This window comes from Dreissena polymorpha, chromosome 4, assembly GCF_020536995.1.
Source record: "Dreissena polymorpha isolate Duluth1 chromosome 4, UMN_Dpol_1.0, whole genome shotgun sequence".
Lineage (NCBI taxonomy): Eukaryota > Metazoa > Mollusca > Bivalvia > Myida > Dreissenidae > Dreissena > Dreissena polymorpha.
In genome coordinates this window covers 75,194,698-75,211,974 of record NC_068358.1, presented here as the reverse complement: position 1 = coordinate 75,211,974, position 17,277 = coordinate 75,194,698, and the positions used below count along the sequence as shown (strand labels likewise).

At 36.8% G+C, this 17,277-nt stretch overlaps 1 protein-coding gene across 3 annotated transcripts in view; it reads left to right on the top strand.

Annotated features, from left to right (window-relative positions):
* Positions 1-17,277, top strand: part of LOC127880288 (histone-lysine N-methyltransferase ASH1L-like) — a 72,610-nt gene that overhangs the window by 50,658 nt on the left and 4,675 nt on the right. For all 3 annotated transcript variants that reach the window (XM_052427635.1, XM_052427634.1, XM_052427636.1), the window contains 11 exons: positions 1,094-1,328; positions 3,532-3,684; positions 4,763-4,953; positions 6,142-6,367; positions 6,800-6,897; positions 8,850-8,936; positions 11,462-11,685; positions 11,973-12,057; positions 12,408-12,592; positions 13,312-13,384; positions 13,771-13,905. In XM_052427635.1, the coding sequence (XP_052283595.1) occupies positions 1,094-1,328; positions 3,532-3,684; positions 4,763-4,953; positions 6,142-6,367; positions 6,800-6,897; positions 8,850-8,936; positions 11,462-11,685; positions 11,973-12,057; positions 12,408-12,592; positions 13,312-13,384; positions 13,771-13,905 (1,692 nt within the window). The remainder of the gene's footprint in view (positions 1-1,093; positions 1,329-3,531; positions 3,685-4,762; positions 4,954-6,141; positions 6,368-6,799; positions 6,898-8,849; positions 8,937-11,461; positions 11,686-11,972; positions 12,058-12,407; positions 12,593-13,311; positions 13,385-13,770; positions 13,906-17,277) is intronic.

The window sequence follows — 17,277 nt, the reverse complement described above, 5'->3', positions numbered from 1 at the left end:
TGGCCGCCAGTGGGCGGGGCAGTTTTCCTTATTTGGCTATAGAGAAACCTTGTTAACACTCTAGAAGTCGCAATTTTTGCCCAATCATCATAAAAGTTGGTCAAAACATTGTTTTTTTGATATCTCAAACGAGTTCGAAAATGGTCCAGATCGGTGAAAAAACATGGCGCCAGTGGGCGGGGCATTTTTCTCGATATGTATTTAGTGAAAACATGTGAACACTCTAGAAGTCACATTTTTGGCCCAATTTTCATGAAATTTGGTCAAAAAATTTATTTCTTTGATAGTAGAGCTGAGTTTGAAAATGGTTCCGGTCAGTTGAATAACATGGCCGGCGGGGGGCAGTTTTCTTATATTTATATAAAAGCTTGTGAACACTCTAAAAGTCACATTTTTTGCCCAATCATCATGAAACGATTGGTTTTATATATATCACATAATTAATGCCATAATTATTGCCCTTAGATTGTCCAAATTTTCATTATATTATACAAAATCCTTGTAAACACTTTAGAGGTCACAATTTTGTTTCAGATTTTATGAATCTTGGTCATAATATTTATTTTCGTAAGCAAAGTTTGATGTTTGGTAAGGGGGGTAAACACAAAATATAGGCCCCAGGTTAAATCTTACAAAAACAAAATCACTCCATATGCCAGAGTTTTGGTTCAATAATGATGAAACTTGACCAGGATGTTTGTCTGGACAATATCTAGGTAAAGTTTGATGTTTGGTAAAGATTGAATGAACTGACTCCTCTCAGGTGAGCGAACTAGGGCCATCTATGCCCTCTTGTTCATTGAATGTATTTTTTTTATCATTGACATGTTATTGATGGAAAATGAATCTAAAGTGACTGTTATCTTGATCAGTTTTCCTCACACATGCAGTTCTTGACTACAAATGTGCGTACATGTATAGAAAAAAGAAAGTTTTTTCTTGTGCAATAAAAGCAAATATTGGTATTCATAATGACTTGTTGCCAGTTGAGTTTATTTGAAAAAAAACAACACATTTAAATCCTACATTACTGCTAGCCAGATTCTTCATTCTTTCCCCCTGGTAAATATGTTAATTCTATCTCTGCATTCAGGCTAGCAGTTCTGGCTGCCTCGCCTCCCAGGGCCCCCCTGTGTTCAGCTGTCAATCCCTGGGCCCCTACGCTCTATCCTTGCTCACGATCAAGAAGAAAGAGCGAGTGTACGCCAGGAATCATGCCATCTTCCTTGTGCGCAGTCTTGACAAGTTGAGACAGAAACTCACCAAGGCACCCTCTGAGGACGGACACGTTGAGGACTTTGTGAAGGGAACTAACTTCACCAAGAAAGGTAGTATGCATGTCATTGAAACAAGCATTTTGAGCAAAAAACTTTAAATATTTAGATTTAATTGCTGGATAATTTGTTAAAAGATTGCCTTAAATCTAATTGAGCCAAATTTATAATTGAGCAAGGCACACAAATAATCAATATCATTCAGTGGCTATAAAACAGTTTGTTTTTTAAACTATGGTTAGTTGTCCAGTTAAGTATTTGTAAAAGTTTTTTTGTAATGATGCATTGACTGTATTTCTTGTATTAATGTAGGAACATATCAGGGATCATATTTTCCCACAACATCAATCGGTCTGGATTTAAAATGGGTGGAAAAAGTATTCGAAAAATTACAACTCAAATCCATACATTCTAGAATTTTTCAGTTCCAAATCGAGACATTCCATAAAAAATTGTCGGGAAATTTGACCAAAAAGCAGGACACCTATAACGACATTCCACCTTTACTTTATTACATACAAAAACTCTAATTTTCTGCCCAATTTTGACGAAACATGTGTTTCAGAAATTCGTGAACAAGGCATTCATTATTCTCCGGAGTAAACAGACTCCATAAACTGAATTGTGGGGTTTCCCCGTATGCCTCGATTTGACATCCAATCGGTACAGGGATATCCCATTGAACATATGTAAATCGCGTGACGCGATGTGAGCGCATTTTTATTGAGCACTTTTCTTATTCAACCAATCATCAATTAACTCTAAATTTAGATTGATGCAATATGTTACAAATTATTTTCTGACAATCAGTCGAAAACGAAAGTTAATTTTTGTGAAACATCAATGCGTATTGGTCAGCATCCAATTTGTTTGATGTACATAATCGGTGTTTTGACAGGTATTATAACCTAAGGTGGTATAATACACAGGATAATAGTGTCATTGGCGTTTATTTCTGTATGATACATCTGCAATTAGAGACCTCTATCATAAAAACACTGTGGTGTGAATGCCTAATAAAATCAATAATTGCCGATTAATCGCTGATAAGGTGTCAAAAACAACACTGGTGCACTCGAGTAGCAGAAGCGGGTTCTTAATTGGGGGGCAATAAAGGGATTAGTGATGGTAAGTTTTAGCCAGACAGAGCTTGAATAGCGAATTTTATTGGGAACTTGTAGACTTTACATCATTTTTTACAAATGTCAGGACAGAATCGGACCGACTGTTTAGGATTTTCAATTGGTCTTTCATGACCCCAATCGGTCTTGGACCGACAAAACCGAAAAAAATATGATCCCTGGAACATATTATAATGCACATACAATATCTATACAGTAGATTCCACTTAATTGAATATCGGATAATCAAATAATTTGGTTAATTGAATAGAAATTGAAAACACCAAACCATTTGCATCCCTTCCAGTCTTAACACTGCTGATCATGTTTTTCACAATAACCAAAATAAAATCCAGTATTGACCAGATTTTCCGGTAAATCAGTACACAGTACATTATCTGTCTGTTATAATACTAAACTACCTGAAAGAGCGTAACGTCAAAGATACAGCATTCTCCTCGCTACAAAGTTTTCCTTCGACAGTGTATATACACCAACGCTAATTTTCGCGCGCTTTTTACCAGAACAATACATGAGCAATAGATGTTGCTAGCGTAAGCGTTGGGTAAGCAATAAAATGCAAATTGGAAAAATCAATACATGCACCGTATTGTACATTGCCGCATGGTTTTCGCTAGCTTTTTGTTTGGGGCAAAGGAAATATATGTGGACGTTTTATTTAAATCTAGAGAGTGTGTTTTGGATTACAAAATTTGTATTCTCATTTGGGAATTCAAAAAAACATTTATATAATATTTATAATTGATTTAATTCCAATATTAACTTTTTTTAAACGCTTTACGTGTCTAAACGATGTTTTGATTATGCATGAAAAGCACTTTTTCCAGGAGGATTACACCCGGTTAGTGATAACATTAGAAATATAACTGATTCCGTATAATTGAATACTCCGGATAATTGAATATTCGGACGTGACAAATGGGCTTTTCAATTAAGCAAAATCTACTGTACTAGTAAAACAAAATTAAGCTTCAGTCATATCTTATGTTGTGACTGGAAACATATTTGATGAGAAAACTTAGTCTTTATGCAAAAATAAAAAGAATTTCAAAGAATCCTTATATTGTAAAATAAACAGCTTTTCCAAAATCTTGCAAATATTTTTCTTCTTTCAGATGTCATTATTACGCAGCTGACTGCTATGAAAACATCCAGGTCTGTGAAGACGCGCAGGCTGACGGTGGCGCAGGAAGATACAGAGGTGAACAAGATGGCCAGGCTTGCGTCCGTGTGCAGGGAAATATACTCAGCTGTCATCACTGCTAAAGGTTTGTTCCTGTCATGTTTTACCCCAGCCAAGTGTGACAGGCTAAGTCCATGTATTGTATTGGTCAATTCGTAATGTTTTAAGTTTGTTGAGTAAACTTTTCCCATATATTTTAAATTGATTGACTTTTGGTATGTGAGACTACCTACATGACCTACAGATGAAGTGCAAATTTTTTTGCGATCCTAGATTATTGGTGAAGTTATTAACATTAAAATTTTCGCTGTAAGAACCGTTTTCCAGAGTTTTTTATGCCCTCGAAGGAGGGCATATAGTGATCGGACCGTCCGTCCATCTTTCCATCACACTTTGCATTTAGGTTTCAAAAAATGCTCCAAACTTCTATGTCGCTTCAGATAGCAACTTGATATTTGGCATGCATGTGTATCTCATGGAGCTGCACATTTGGAGTGGTTAAAGGTCAAGGTCATCCTTCAAGGTCAAAGGTCAAAAAAACAAATCCAAGGGAAGTAATAAGCTTCAAAGAGAGATAATTATCTGTATCTGCCAAATGATAAGAAAAAATTTATAAATTAAAGCGGCCAGAGCATTGTGTTTCTGACAAACACATTTCTTGTTTATGCAAAGTTTTTAGATAATGTGCTGATGTTTGGTATGTGAGTCTACCTACATTACCAACAGATGCAGTGTGAAATGTGTTCCAGTCCATTGATTTTTGGGGAAATTGTTGGCCTTGGACTTTCAAATTTCCTCTATAGTAACTGTTTTCCTGATGTTTTCTATGCATCGCTTTCAGATATTTACAGTAGCTGAAATGTGAAATTTGTTCGGTCCATTTATTTTTGGTGAAGTTATGGGCCTTGAACTTAGATATTATCTTTGTTATAACATTTTCCTGAAGTTTTTTACGCAACGCTTTCAGAAATTGAGCTGTTTTGTATTTCAGTCTACCTACATGACATATAGATGAATTGTGAGTTTCGTTTTGGTCCACTGATTTTTGGCTAAGTTATGAGCCTTGTTTTCTCTAAAAAGCTGCATTTCAGCTTCAAAGCCCAGTAGGGGGCATTGTTTTTCATAAATGCAGCTCTTGTAAATAATGAAATGTTTGTGTTCAGATGAAGATGGCAACGTGCTGGCGGTACCAGACCTGTTCCACCTGCCAGCCCGTAAGAAGCACCCCTGGTACTACCAGGTGATCCAGGAGCCTATAGACCTTACAATGATAGAGGGACGCATACTGTCAGGGGAGTACACCAGCATTGAAGCCTTCCACACAGACATGTGCAAACTGTTCACCAATGTAGAGGTGTGTATGAACGATTGTCTTGTTATCAGACTGGGGCAGGACACTGGCTCGCTTATTTAACACCCCTCACCCGCACCCCCCTGAAAAAGAAATAGAAAGAAAAAAAAGATATTGCAAACAATTTGGATAATTTGCCCTGAAGTTTAGCAGAAGTAATTTAGAAGTCTTGAAATAAATCCTACATTTCACCAAAGAACTTTATATAGAAATAGTATATTTACTATGAAAGCAATAAACAACAGGAGTCATGTCCAACTGTCATAAATACAAGATAAGATGGGTTCCACCTATTGGAAATGTTTGTTGCAATGCTGTTTTATTGCACTTAAGAATTTTTCATTGGTTGTCACACTAAGCCTTAGAAACCACACTATTGCTGTTATTAGGCAATAAGAATCTGTGAAATGTGGGTAATTGACAGATAAGTGTTTAAGTGTATTTAAAAAAGCGTCAGGGGTGTTACAATAGACAATAAACAAGAAAACTCATTTTTATGCTCCCCCAAAATTTTTAGGGGGAGCATATAGTTGCCGCTTCGTCTGTCCGTGCGTGTGTCCGTCTGTGCACAATTTTTGTCCGGGCTATTTCTCAGCAATTAATGACCAGAATTCAATTAAACTTTATGGGAAGCTTAACTACCAAGAGGAGATGTGCATATTATCAGCTGGTTCTGGTCGGATGATTTTTCACAGAGTTATGGCCCTTTGAAATTTTCTATTAACTGTACATAAAGTGCAATTCTTGTCCTCCAAACTACTGACTGGAATTCAATGAAGCTTTATGGGAAGCTTAACTACCTTGAGGATATGCGCATGTTATTTGTGGGTTCTGGTTAGATAATTTATTTAGAGAGTTATGGCCCTTTGAAATTTTTAAGTTGCTAAACCATCCATCGTATTATTTTGTCCAAAGTTATGCCCCTCAAGACGTTTCCTTTTATCTGAATATATAGTGCAATATTGTGACCAAAAAAAACTTTGGGGAGCATCACCCGTCTCCGACGGTTTCTTGTTCTTTAGGTTTTTCACACAAATAGAGATCCACAAACTGAATATGCAACTTGTATGCCAAATTGTAAGAATCCAAATGATTTCATCCCAATTAAAGTAAATGAATACCATGGTTATTGCCCATGTTAATTTTGCTTAAGACATTTTTGCAAAAGTGCATCCCAATAATATATTTCAGACCTACTGTGGCAAGAAGTCTCAGCTGGGAGAGGTGATCAAGCAGCTGCGTGAAGTGTACAGCGAGGCAAAGCAGACCGAGATAGAAGCCCTGCAGGCACCGCCAGGGCCACCTGACCCCGGGGAGAACCAATCAGATGCAGAGTGCTCAGACAACATCCAGGTTTCCACTCCCACCACTTCTGTCTCATCTGAATCGGACATCAGTGAGGTCTCAGATAACAAAGGTACATATGCTCGGCTTTTGTGTTTTGTGCCATGGAAATTGTTAAGGGTTAAGCTTTTACTTGTATATTTGGGGAAGATTTAATTGTGTCCCCTCTGCGATATCAGAGCTCCAAACAAACCTCATGTTAAATATAAATTGACATTTTCTAAATACATTTACATTTTAATCATTTATTGAAGAAAGTCATGGTAAAAGTTTCCATACCATTTGTATTTTATAAATACATATTTATCCATTCTCTTGATTTATATTTATTCTTTCTTTTTATTGAAAATTGTCTTATGTTAATAAACTTGAACAAATAACAAAATCGACAATAACCATTTGGCAGTTAATAAAGTAGTCACAATAGACCAGCATAGTAAAAACTAATTTATGGTTTATAATAGTTTACAACAGCTTGTAATTAGGAATATTGTTTTCTCTTCAGGAGAGTGGGCGATGGAGGAAGAGGAGGAGGAGGTGATACGATGTATCTGTGGTATCTTCAAGGATGAGGGGCTCATGATACAGTGTGAAAAGTGCTATGTAAGTGAAAGACCTGGTATTTCTTTCTTAGGTCTCTGAAAGATATATTATGCAGTGTGGTAAAAATATCCCCCTACACACACACACTTTGAAGAAAGCTGCATAAAGCAGTCACTATGTTCATCTGTGGGTAGCTTCCTGTCTCAGCCATAACTTTGCTTTTTTTGTTAGATTTTAAAATAAATTTTACCACAAATGACCACCATCGCAAGATGACTGCATATAACACTTGTCTCTGTACCTCAAAGGTCAAGAGCACGCTTATAGGGCATAGGTCACATTTGTCAGTCATGCATTGATTGATTTTAAAATAATTTAGCAACCATCATAGGACAAAGTGTCATGTAACACCCATCTGCATCAAAGGTCAGGATCACACTTTGCGTTCAAAGGTCAACTTTTGACATACAACAGATTGTCCTGATTGTAACTTTTTCAATCATCATGCTATTTTAAGATTACTTACCACTTATTTTGCCAAGAGGAGAACAAGAGGTCCAGGTCACATTTGGGGCATCCATGCTCTATGGAAACATGTTTTGATTCATAATTGTGTGTGAAGACAAGATTTGATGATTAATGCGTGTAGCTTTTCAGGAAAACAAGCTTAATTAATAAATGAAGAAATTATATCTTTGTAAGTATAAGTAGAGCCCTGTTGTATAAAACAGCCTGAGCACAACATGTTAGAATGAGATAATGTGGTCAGTCTCAATCTGTCAGTTGTCCTGTATCAACATTTAACTTCAAATACAGTCATTTACAAATAACTAAGTGCATTAGTACCATACTTGGCAATATTGATCTTCGGGTTATCCTTCAATTTATAGGAATATATTTTTATGCCCCCCTTCGAAGAAGAGGGGGTATATTGCTTTGCTCATGTCGGTCTGTCCGTCCGTCGGTCTGTCGGTCGGTCTGTCTGTCGGTCCGTCCACCAGGTGGTTGTCAGACGATAACTCAAGAACGCTTGGGCCTAGGATCATGAAACTTCATAGGTACATTGATCATGACTCGCAGATGACCCCTATTGATTTTGTGGTCACTAGGTCAAAGGTCAAGGTCACGGTGACCCGAAATAGTAAAATGGTTTTTGAATGATAACTCAAGAACACATACGCCTAGGATCATGAAACTTCATGGGTAGATTGATCATGACTTGCAGATGACCCCTATTGATTTTGAGGTCACTAGGTCAAAGGTCAAGGTCACGGTGACCCGAAATAGTAAAATGGTTTCCGGATGATAACTCAAGAACGCATACGCCTAGGATCATGAAACTTCATGGGTAGATTGATCATGACTCGCAGATGACCCCTATTGATTTTGAGGTCACTAGGTCAAAGGTGAAGGTCACGGTGACCCAAAATAGTAAAATGGTTTTCGGATGATATCTCAAGAACGCATATGCCTAGGATCATGAAACTTCATCAGTAGATTGATCATGACTTGCAGATGACCCCTATTGATTTTGAGGTCACCAGGTCAAAGGTCAAGGTCACGATGACCCGAAATAGTAAAATGATTTTCGGATAATAACTCAAGAACGCTTTTGCCTAGGATCATGACACTTCATAGGTACATTGATTGTGACCCGCAGATGACCCCTATTGATTTTCAGGTCACTTGGTCAAAGGTCAAGGTCACAGTAACAAAAAACATATTCACACAATGGATGTCACTACAACGGAGGGCCCATATGGGGGGCATGCATGTTTTACAAACAGCCCTTGTTAGACTAAAGACTAATACTTAAAAGGCAAGCTATATGTGCTAATCAGTTGAAGTGTTTGTTAGAACAGGTGAGCAATCCATTTGTTATTGTAATATAATTTGTCGGTTATTGATTGCTTAATGCTGTGTCCATGTTGTCGTCTCATTGTATTGTATAGACTTGATGTTTTCGATATGCTGTTTTCTTTCTAACACAGAATCTGTTATTTAATGTTCAGATCTGGCAGCACACTGACTGCATGCGTGTAAAGGGAGACGAGGACAACTACCTTTGTGACTTTTGTGAGCCCAGGCCAATAGACAGGGTACGGTATACAACATTTTATTTTCATAATGATCATGCATGTAACAAACTCAAACTTTATAGCAAATGATACATGCAAGTACCATACAGCATTTTAACTTACCTAACAACATAATGTAAAATATTGATTGTGGTGAGCTTTTGTGATCATCTTTTGTCTGTTGCTGTCAGGAATCTTCAGAATTTCTGTTGTGAACACTTATTAGTTTTTAGAGTTAAGTTGTTTATTTAAATCTTTTTCATCAATGTAAACTGATAAATTGTGATAGTATTGTTTGTAAGCATGCATTTACACAAAAGGTTATGGTAAGATCGGAGTGCGGGTCTTTGTCTTACCTAGCGATAACTGTCAAATTCGTCCGATTTGTCAGTTTGTTATTCTTACACAGTTGAAATGAAGCCAATTTTTTATGGCCAATGTTTGCAGATGATATTAAGCTACAATTTTATATATAGGTTTATAAATTTTAAAAGATAATTACTTTGTAATTTGCACTTTTGTTGAATTTGTGACATTCTGCCTATTTGGCATGTTCAACGCCTTGCCTATGGATTTAAATCGTGTAAAATTAAAGGTGGTCGTCAATTTTGCAAACTTAAAAATCGCAAAACAATTTAAAGAAACTTGGCCTGTGATGTACATATTGATCAATAGAAGTGATAATACTGATTATGATTACTGATAACAAACAAGGTTTTTCGTGTGTGTTTTGTTTTTGATGTAGGAAGTCGTACTAAATGTTAATAAACTTAATGGTATTTATTTTGAAATATTTTTAGCTCACCTGTCACGAAGTGACATGGTGAGCTTATGTGACTGTGTGATGTCCGGCGTCCGTATGTGCGTGCGTGTGTGCGTTCGTTCAACAATTTGTTTGTGTAGACAGTAGAGGTCACAGTTTTCATCCAATCTTTATGAAATTTGGTCAGAATGTTTATCTTGATGAAATCTGGGTTGGGATTGTATTTGGGTCGTGTGGGGTCAAAAACTAGGTCACTAGGTCAAAAATTAGGTCACATAATAGGTCAAATAATAGAAAAACCTTGTGTAGACAATAGAGGTTGCAGTTTTCATCCAATCTTTATGAAATTTGGTCAGAATGTTTACCTTGATCAAATCTGGGTTGGGATTGTATTTGGGTCATCTGGGGTCAAAAACTAGGTCACTAGGTCAAAACTAGGTCAAATAATAGAAAAACCTTGTGTAGACAGTAGAGGTCACAGTTTTTATCCAATCTTTATGAAATTTGGTCAGAATGTTTATCTTGATGAAATCTGGTTTAGGATTGTATTTGGGTCATCTGGGGTCAAAAACTAGGTCAAAAGCTAAGTAACTAGGTCAAATAATAGAAAAACCTTGTAAAGACAATAGAGGTCACAGTTTTCATCCAATCTTTATGAAATTTGATCAGAATGTTTATCTTGATGAAATCTGGGTGGGGATTGTATTTGGGTCATCTGGGGTCAAAAACTAGGTCACTAGGTCAAATAATAGAAAAACCTTGTGTAGACAATAGAGGTCACAGTTTTCATCCAATCTTTATAAAATTTGATCAGAATGTTTATCTTGATAAAATCTGGGTTGGGATTGTATTTGGGTCACCTGGGTTCAAAAACTAGGTCACTAGGTCAAATAATAGAAAAACCTTGTGTAAACAATAGAGGTCACAGTTTTCATCTAATCTTTATGAAATTAGGTCAGAATGTTTATCTTGATGAAATCTGGGTTGGGATTGTATTTGGTTAGTCAGGTGAGCGATTCAGGGCCATCATGGCGGTCTGGTTTACATTTCCTAATTTAGTGTCATATAAAATGGTGATTTGCAGAGTTGTTGAAGCAGTTCCATTTAGATATCCATTTAGCTTTTCAAATTGGCAATTCAGATTACTAAGACTAAAAATATTCGAACCTCCTTCTAAGTGAAGGCACGTGGAATTGTCTCTAGAAGACAAAATCTAACTGATCACAGAGTCAAAGATGTTGCCTAAACCTACACTCAAGATGCTGTCAGAGAAATGTGGTTTAGGAAAGTCTGTGTACATGACTCTTTGGGAAAACAAGTCTTCACCCAACAAAAGTCGGTTTAACAATCAGATGAAATTTGAAAAGATCAACAAACTTGTATGGGACTGGTTCTGTATTGTAAGGGCTAAGTCATCGCCAATTCTATACCGATCATACAGGAAAATGCACTGAGCTTTGCTTAGGCACTTGGACTTGGTGACTTAAAAGCGTTTTATGGGTGGATGTGTCAATTTCCCTTCTAAAACCGGAATCCTCTCTAAATTGGAATTTTCTCTCGGCCCCGGAGGTGTCCGGTTTAGAGGGGTTCCACTTTAGTTGATCGATCAGAAAAAAAAGCTAAGACAAACAATTATATTAAATTCTTTTGTTGTATATGGTTAGCAACTTAAATATTACCTTTTCAATGTCACTTGGTGGGATGTTGAGGATCAGACGAATAAAACTGGCTCTAGTTTTGATATGCACACTTGAATATAACCCCCACAATGTATACTTGTTAGGAGGTGGAGATCACACCCTGCATGGATGACGAGGACCCTGTGCCTGATGATGGGAACCGGTACTACATGACCCTGATGAGGGACGACATGCAAATCAGGCTGGGGACCTGCGTTTACGTGATGAAGGAGAACCAGTCCAAACGATTCTCGTACAAGAAGTCGGGCGGCCTTAATAAGGATAAGATGGATATTTTCAGGATTGAACGACTCTGGAAAAACAATAGGTAGGGAATGGCAGCATTTATTTGGTAATGGTTAATATATTTAGTTTTTATGTTCATCCTTAGAAATCATAGGTTACAAAAATGAAACCATGATAGTTCGAAAGATATTAGTAAATATTATATTTCATTAATTAATTTGCAATTGTAATTTGCATTCTGATACCATTTTGAATGAATATTAGCGAACTTACTCCAAAATCTGGTGTTTTGTTTAATTGAAACATGTCTTAGTATAGGCTCAAATTAGTAAGCTCATTTTGACTGTTTCTCTTTCTGCATTTCTGTAGAGGTGACAAGTTTGCCTTTGGCCACACATACATCAGACCCCATGAGACATTCCACGAACCAAACAGAAAATTCTTCCCAAATGAGGTTGGTATTTCTCTGAGTTTTCTTTGCAAATTATTGGGAAACAATCAAATGCTAACTGTAAATTTTAGTGAGTGTAGTGTTTATTGTCAGTGCTTTGAACAGTTAAACGATTAAAAGCCACTGTTTGGATCTCTGTTTCCTTATGTGCTTATTAAAGGCCATCAAAATAATTATTTGAGAAAAAAACATTATCATCAAACTATATCTCAGTTAGGTTTAAGAAGACCAAAAATGTGATTGTAATTGTTGCCTTGTGGAGATTCCAGTTATTCTTCTATTTAAAACCCAGTAAGTTTGCTCATCATGTGCATTTGTTAATCAATAACTATAAAATAAATATTCATTTTCAGGTTTTCAGAACACCTCTCTATGAAATATTCCCGCTGGACTCTATTGTCGGCTACTGCTGTGTCCTTGACCTATTGACCTACTGTAAAGGTCGCCCCAAAGGTTATCATGAAGAAGATATCTACATTTGTGAATACCGCATGGACAAGACTTTGCACCTTTTCTACAAGATCTCACCAAAACAGAGGTACTTTTATTGATAATATTTATAAAAGGTTTAACCTTTTCTACAAGATCTCACCAAAACAGAGGTAATTTTATTTAGAATATTTATAAAAGGTTTGACCTTTTCTACAAGATCTCACCAAAACAGTGGTAATTTTATTAAAAATATCAATAAAAGGTTTGACCTTTTCTACAAGATCTCACCAAAACAGAGATAATTTTGTTTTTGAATATGAACATATGAATATGAAATTCCCAACTTTTATACAAGATCTAACCAAACCAGAGGTAACTCTGTGTTGAATGTAAAAACATCATGATTTGCTAATATAGTATATTAATGCTCTTTTACAGGTTATTTTTAGCTTGGCTGTTTTCGGAGAAAACACGAGGTATTGTCATAGCCAGCTCGTCGTCTGCTGTTCGCGTCGTGCTAAAACCTTGACATTTTTCTTTAAAATCAAAGTGCTTCCACCTACAATTTTGAAACTTCATATGTAGATGCACCTTGACGAGTTCTACACGCCACACCCATTTTGGGGTCACTAGGTCAAAGGTCAAGGTCACTGTGACCTCTAAAAAAAGAAATCGGACAAGCTTTTGTTTATTCAAAACTGCACCCGCAGTCAAGCGTGGCACCCGTTATGGGGTGCTCTTGTTAACTATATAAATTTGAAAACAAGCATAACTTACTATTGCAATTTGAACAAAAACATCTTCAATATAATGTATGTTTTTCAGGATTCAAGTGAACACCAAGTCTTACTGCTTTGACATGTATGAGAAGAGATTAAATCCCAAACGAACATACCTGGTAAGTTCACTGTCAGTTTGCATTTATGTGTTTGTAGGTTATGGTGAGTTGTAAATGTTTATTCAGGATTATTTCGAAATTAGCAATAAGTTGTATACGTTCTTTTCAAAAGCCTTTTGCACTACAGATTTCATTTATGAATCAGACATACATGTATTTCTCTGAAGTAATTTTGTGTTGGAATACGAAGTCATCATAAAAAAAACTTTTACTCTATGTAATGAAATATAGAATTTGATATTTATTGGTTAATAATTCTGAATAGCATAAAGTAAAATCAATCGATTTTGTATATATAAGACATTATGCATTAGCACAGTGATATATAGCTAAACAATATTCTCTATTCATGTACAAAGTCTTGTACTATAACTGTATATATGCAGCCACATGAAGTACCGGAGTCTTACAAGCGTAACTGGAGAGAGAGGAGTACCAGTAGTATGGAGGGAGGTGACAAACATCAGGCAGAGTCCCGGGAGCTTGGGGGTGGTGGGCGAGCCTACCTTGACCCACACTGGGTAAGACATTGGGGCTAGTACTGACACAGTTTAGTTGTAATAGTAGTTATGTACATCTTTTAACAATCTTTATAGGACACTGGGGCTAGTGCAGAGGTATTTTAGTCGGCTTTGTAATTTTTAGCTCATCTATTTTTTGAAAAAAAATTATGAGCTATTGTCATCACCTTGGCGTCGGCGTCTGCGTCGGCGTCGGCGTCCGGTTAAGTTTTGCGTTTAGGTCCACTTTTCTCAGAAAGTATCAATGCTATTGCATTCAAACTTGGTACACTTACTAACTATCATGAGGGGACTGGGCAGGCAAAGTTAGATAACTCTGGCGTGCATTTTGACTGAATTATGTGCCCTTTTTATACTTAGAAAATTGAAAATTTTGGTTAAGTTTTGCGTTTAGGTCCACTTTTTTCAGAAAGTATCAATGCTATTGCATTCAAACTTGGTACACTTACTTACTATCATGAGGGGACTGGGCACGCAAAGTTAGATAACTCTGGCGTGCATTTTGACAGAATTATGTGCCCTTTTTATACTTAGAAAATTGAAAATTTTGGTTAAGTTTTGTGTTAAGGTCCATTTTATTCCTTAAGTATCAAAGCTATTGCTTTCATACTTGCAACACTTACTAACTACCGTAAGGGGACTGTGCAGGCAAAGTTATGTAACTCTGACTGGCATTTGGACGGAATTATGGGCCCTTTATACTTAGAAAATTGAAAGTTTGGTTAAGTTTTGTGTTTTGGTCCACTTTACCCCTAAAGTATCATAGATATTGCTATCATACTTGGAACACTCGCAAACTATCATAAGGGTACAGTAAAAGGACAAGTTGCATAACTCTGGATGTCATTTTTACGGAATTATGGCCCTTTTTTGACTTAGTAACTTTGAATATATGGTTAAATTTTGTGTTTCGATCCACTTTACTTCTTAAGTATCAAGGCTATTGCTTTCAAACTTCAAATACTTTCATGCTATCATGAGGTTACTGTACCTGGCAAGTTGAATTTTACCTTGACCTTTGAATGACCTTGACTCTCAAGGTCAAATTATTAAATTTCTCTAAAATTGCCATAACTTCTTTATTTATGATTAGATTTGATTGATACTTTGACAAAACTACTCTTACCTGACATACCACAATAGACTCCACCCAAACCATCGCCCGTGCCCCCCCCCCCCAACCCCCCCTCCCCCCCCCCCCCCCTATTTTTTTTTTTTTTTTTTTTTTTTTAAGATCATCTCACAAATGACCACCACACCCTCACACTATACCCCCCCCCCCCCACCCCACCCCCTCCCCAATTTTTTTTTTAAACGGTTAAAAAACAAAACTATTTATTTTGATTATTAGCTCATCTATTTTTTGAAAAAAAAATTATGAGCTATTGTCATCACCTTGGCGTCGGCGTTGGCGTCGGCGTTCGGTTAAGTTTTGCGTTTAGGTCCACTTTTCTCAGAAAGTATCAATGCTATTGCATTCAAACTTGGTACACTTACTTACTATCATGAGGGGACTGGGCAGGCAAAGTTAGATAACTCTGGCGTGCATTTTGACAGAATTATGTGCCCTTTTTATACTTAAAAAATTGAAAATTTTGGTTAAGTTTTGCGTTTAGTTCCACTTTTCTCAGTAAGTATCAATGCTATTGCATTCAAACTTGGTACACTTACTTACTATCATGAGGGGACTGGGCAGGCAAAGTTAGATAACTCTGGCATGCATTTTGACAGAATTATGTGCCCTTTTTATACTTAGAAAATTGACAATTTTGGTTAAGTTTTGTGTTTAGGTCCATTTTATTCCTTAAGCATCAAAGCTATTGCTTTCATACTTGCAACACTTACTAACTATCATAAGGGGACTGTGCAGGCAAAGTAATGTAACTCTGACTGGCATTTTGACAGAATTATGTGCCCTTTTTATACTTAGAAAATTGAAAATTTGATTAAGTTTTGTGTTTAGGTCCACTTTATTCCTACAGTATCAAAGCTATTGCTTTCATACTTGCAAGATTTATGAACTATCATAAGGGGACCGTGCAGGCAAAGTTATGTAACTCTGACTGGCATTTGGACGGAATTATGGGCCCTTTATACTTAGAAAATTGAAAATTTGGTTAAGATTTATGTTTTGGTCCACTTTACCCCTAAAGTATCATAGATATTGCTTTCATACTTGGAACACTCACAAACTATCATAAGGGTACAGTAAAAGGACAAGTTTTATAACTCTGGTTGTCATTGTTACGGAATTATGGCCCTTTTTTGACTTAGTAACTTTTAATATATGGTTAAATTTTGTGTTTCGATCCACTTTACTTCTTAAGTATCAAGGCTATTGCTTTCAAACTTCAAATACTTACATGCTATCATGAGGTTACTGTACCTGGCAACTTGAATTTTACTTTGACCTTTGAATGACCTTGACTCTCAAGGTCAAATTATTAAATTTTGCTAAAATTGCCATAACTTCTTTATTTATGATTAGATTTGATTGATACTTTGATGAAACTACTCTTACCTGACATACCACAATAGACTCCACCCAAACCATCCCCCGTGCCCTCCCCCCCCTCCCCCCCTCCCCCCCCCCCTCCCCCCTCCCCCCCCCTAATTTTTTTTTTTTTTTTTTTTTTTTTTTTTTAAGATCATCTCACAAATGACCACCACACCCTCACACTATACCCCCCCACCCCACCCCCACCCCCCCCCCCCCCCCCCCACCCCCAATTTTTTTTTTTTTTTTTTTTTTTTTTTTTTTTAAGATCATCTCACAAATTACCACCACACCCTCACACTATACCCCCCCCCCCCCTCCCATTTTTTTTTTTTAAACTGTTATGTTTGAAATACCGTCCAACCATCGCACCCAAACCCCCCCCCTCCCATCGCCCCCCCCCAACCCCCCCCCCCCCCCCCCCCCCCCGATTTTTTTTTTTTCTTTTTTTTTTCGCTTTTTTGGAAAATAATGTAATAGATGTCCACAACCCCACACTATACACCCCTCTTCACTCCACTCCTCCCTCCTTTGTGAGTGATTGAAAATGAGAGTCCCTTCACCTTTAAAAAGAAAATAGATGAGCGGTCTGCACCCGCAAGGCGGTGCTCTTGTTTAAATCTGGAACAATCCTACTTTGCAATTTGTGAAGTTAAAGTGTTGAAGTTTTTAACCACCTTGATGGTTAAGGTATCAATGCACATTGCTAAGATTGATTCACTATTTATTTTGCCTTAACATGTAAAGAAAACTGGTTTATGTTAAAACCTTAATGAATGTTGAAATAGAACTATGCTGTGTCTTTTATCAGATTTTTAAAGATTTAGTGCAAAGTGTTTATACTTAAATTGTATGCAAGGAACATAATAGTGGTA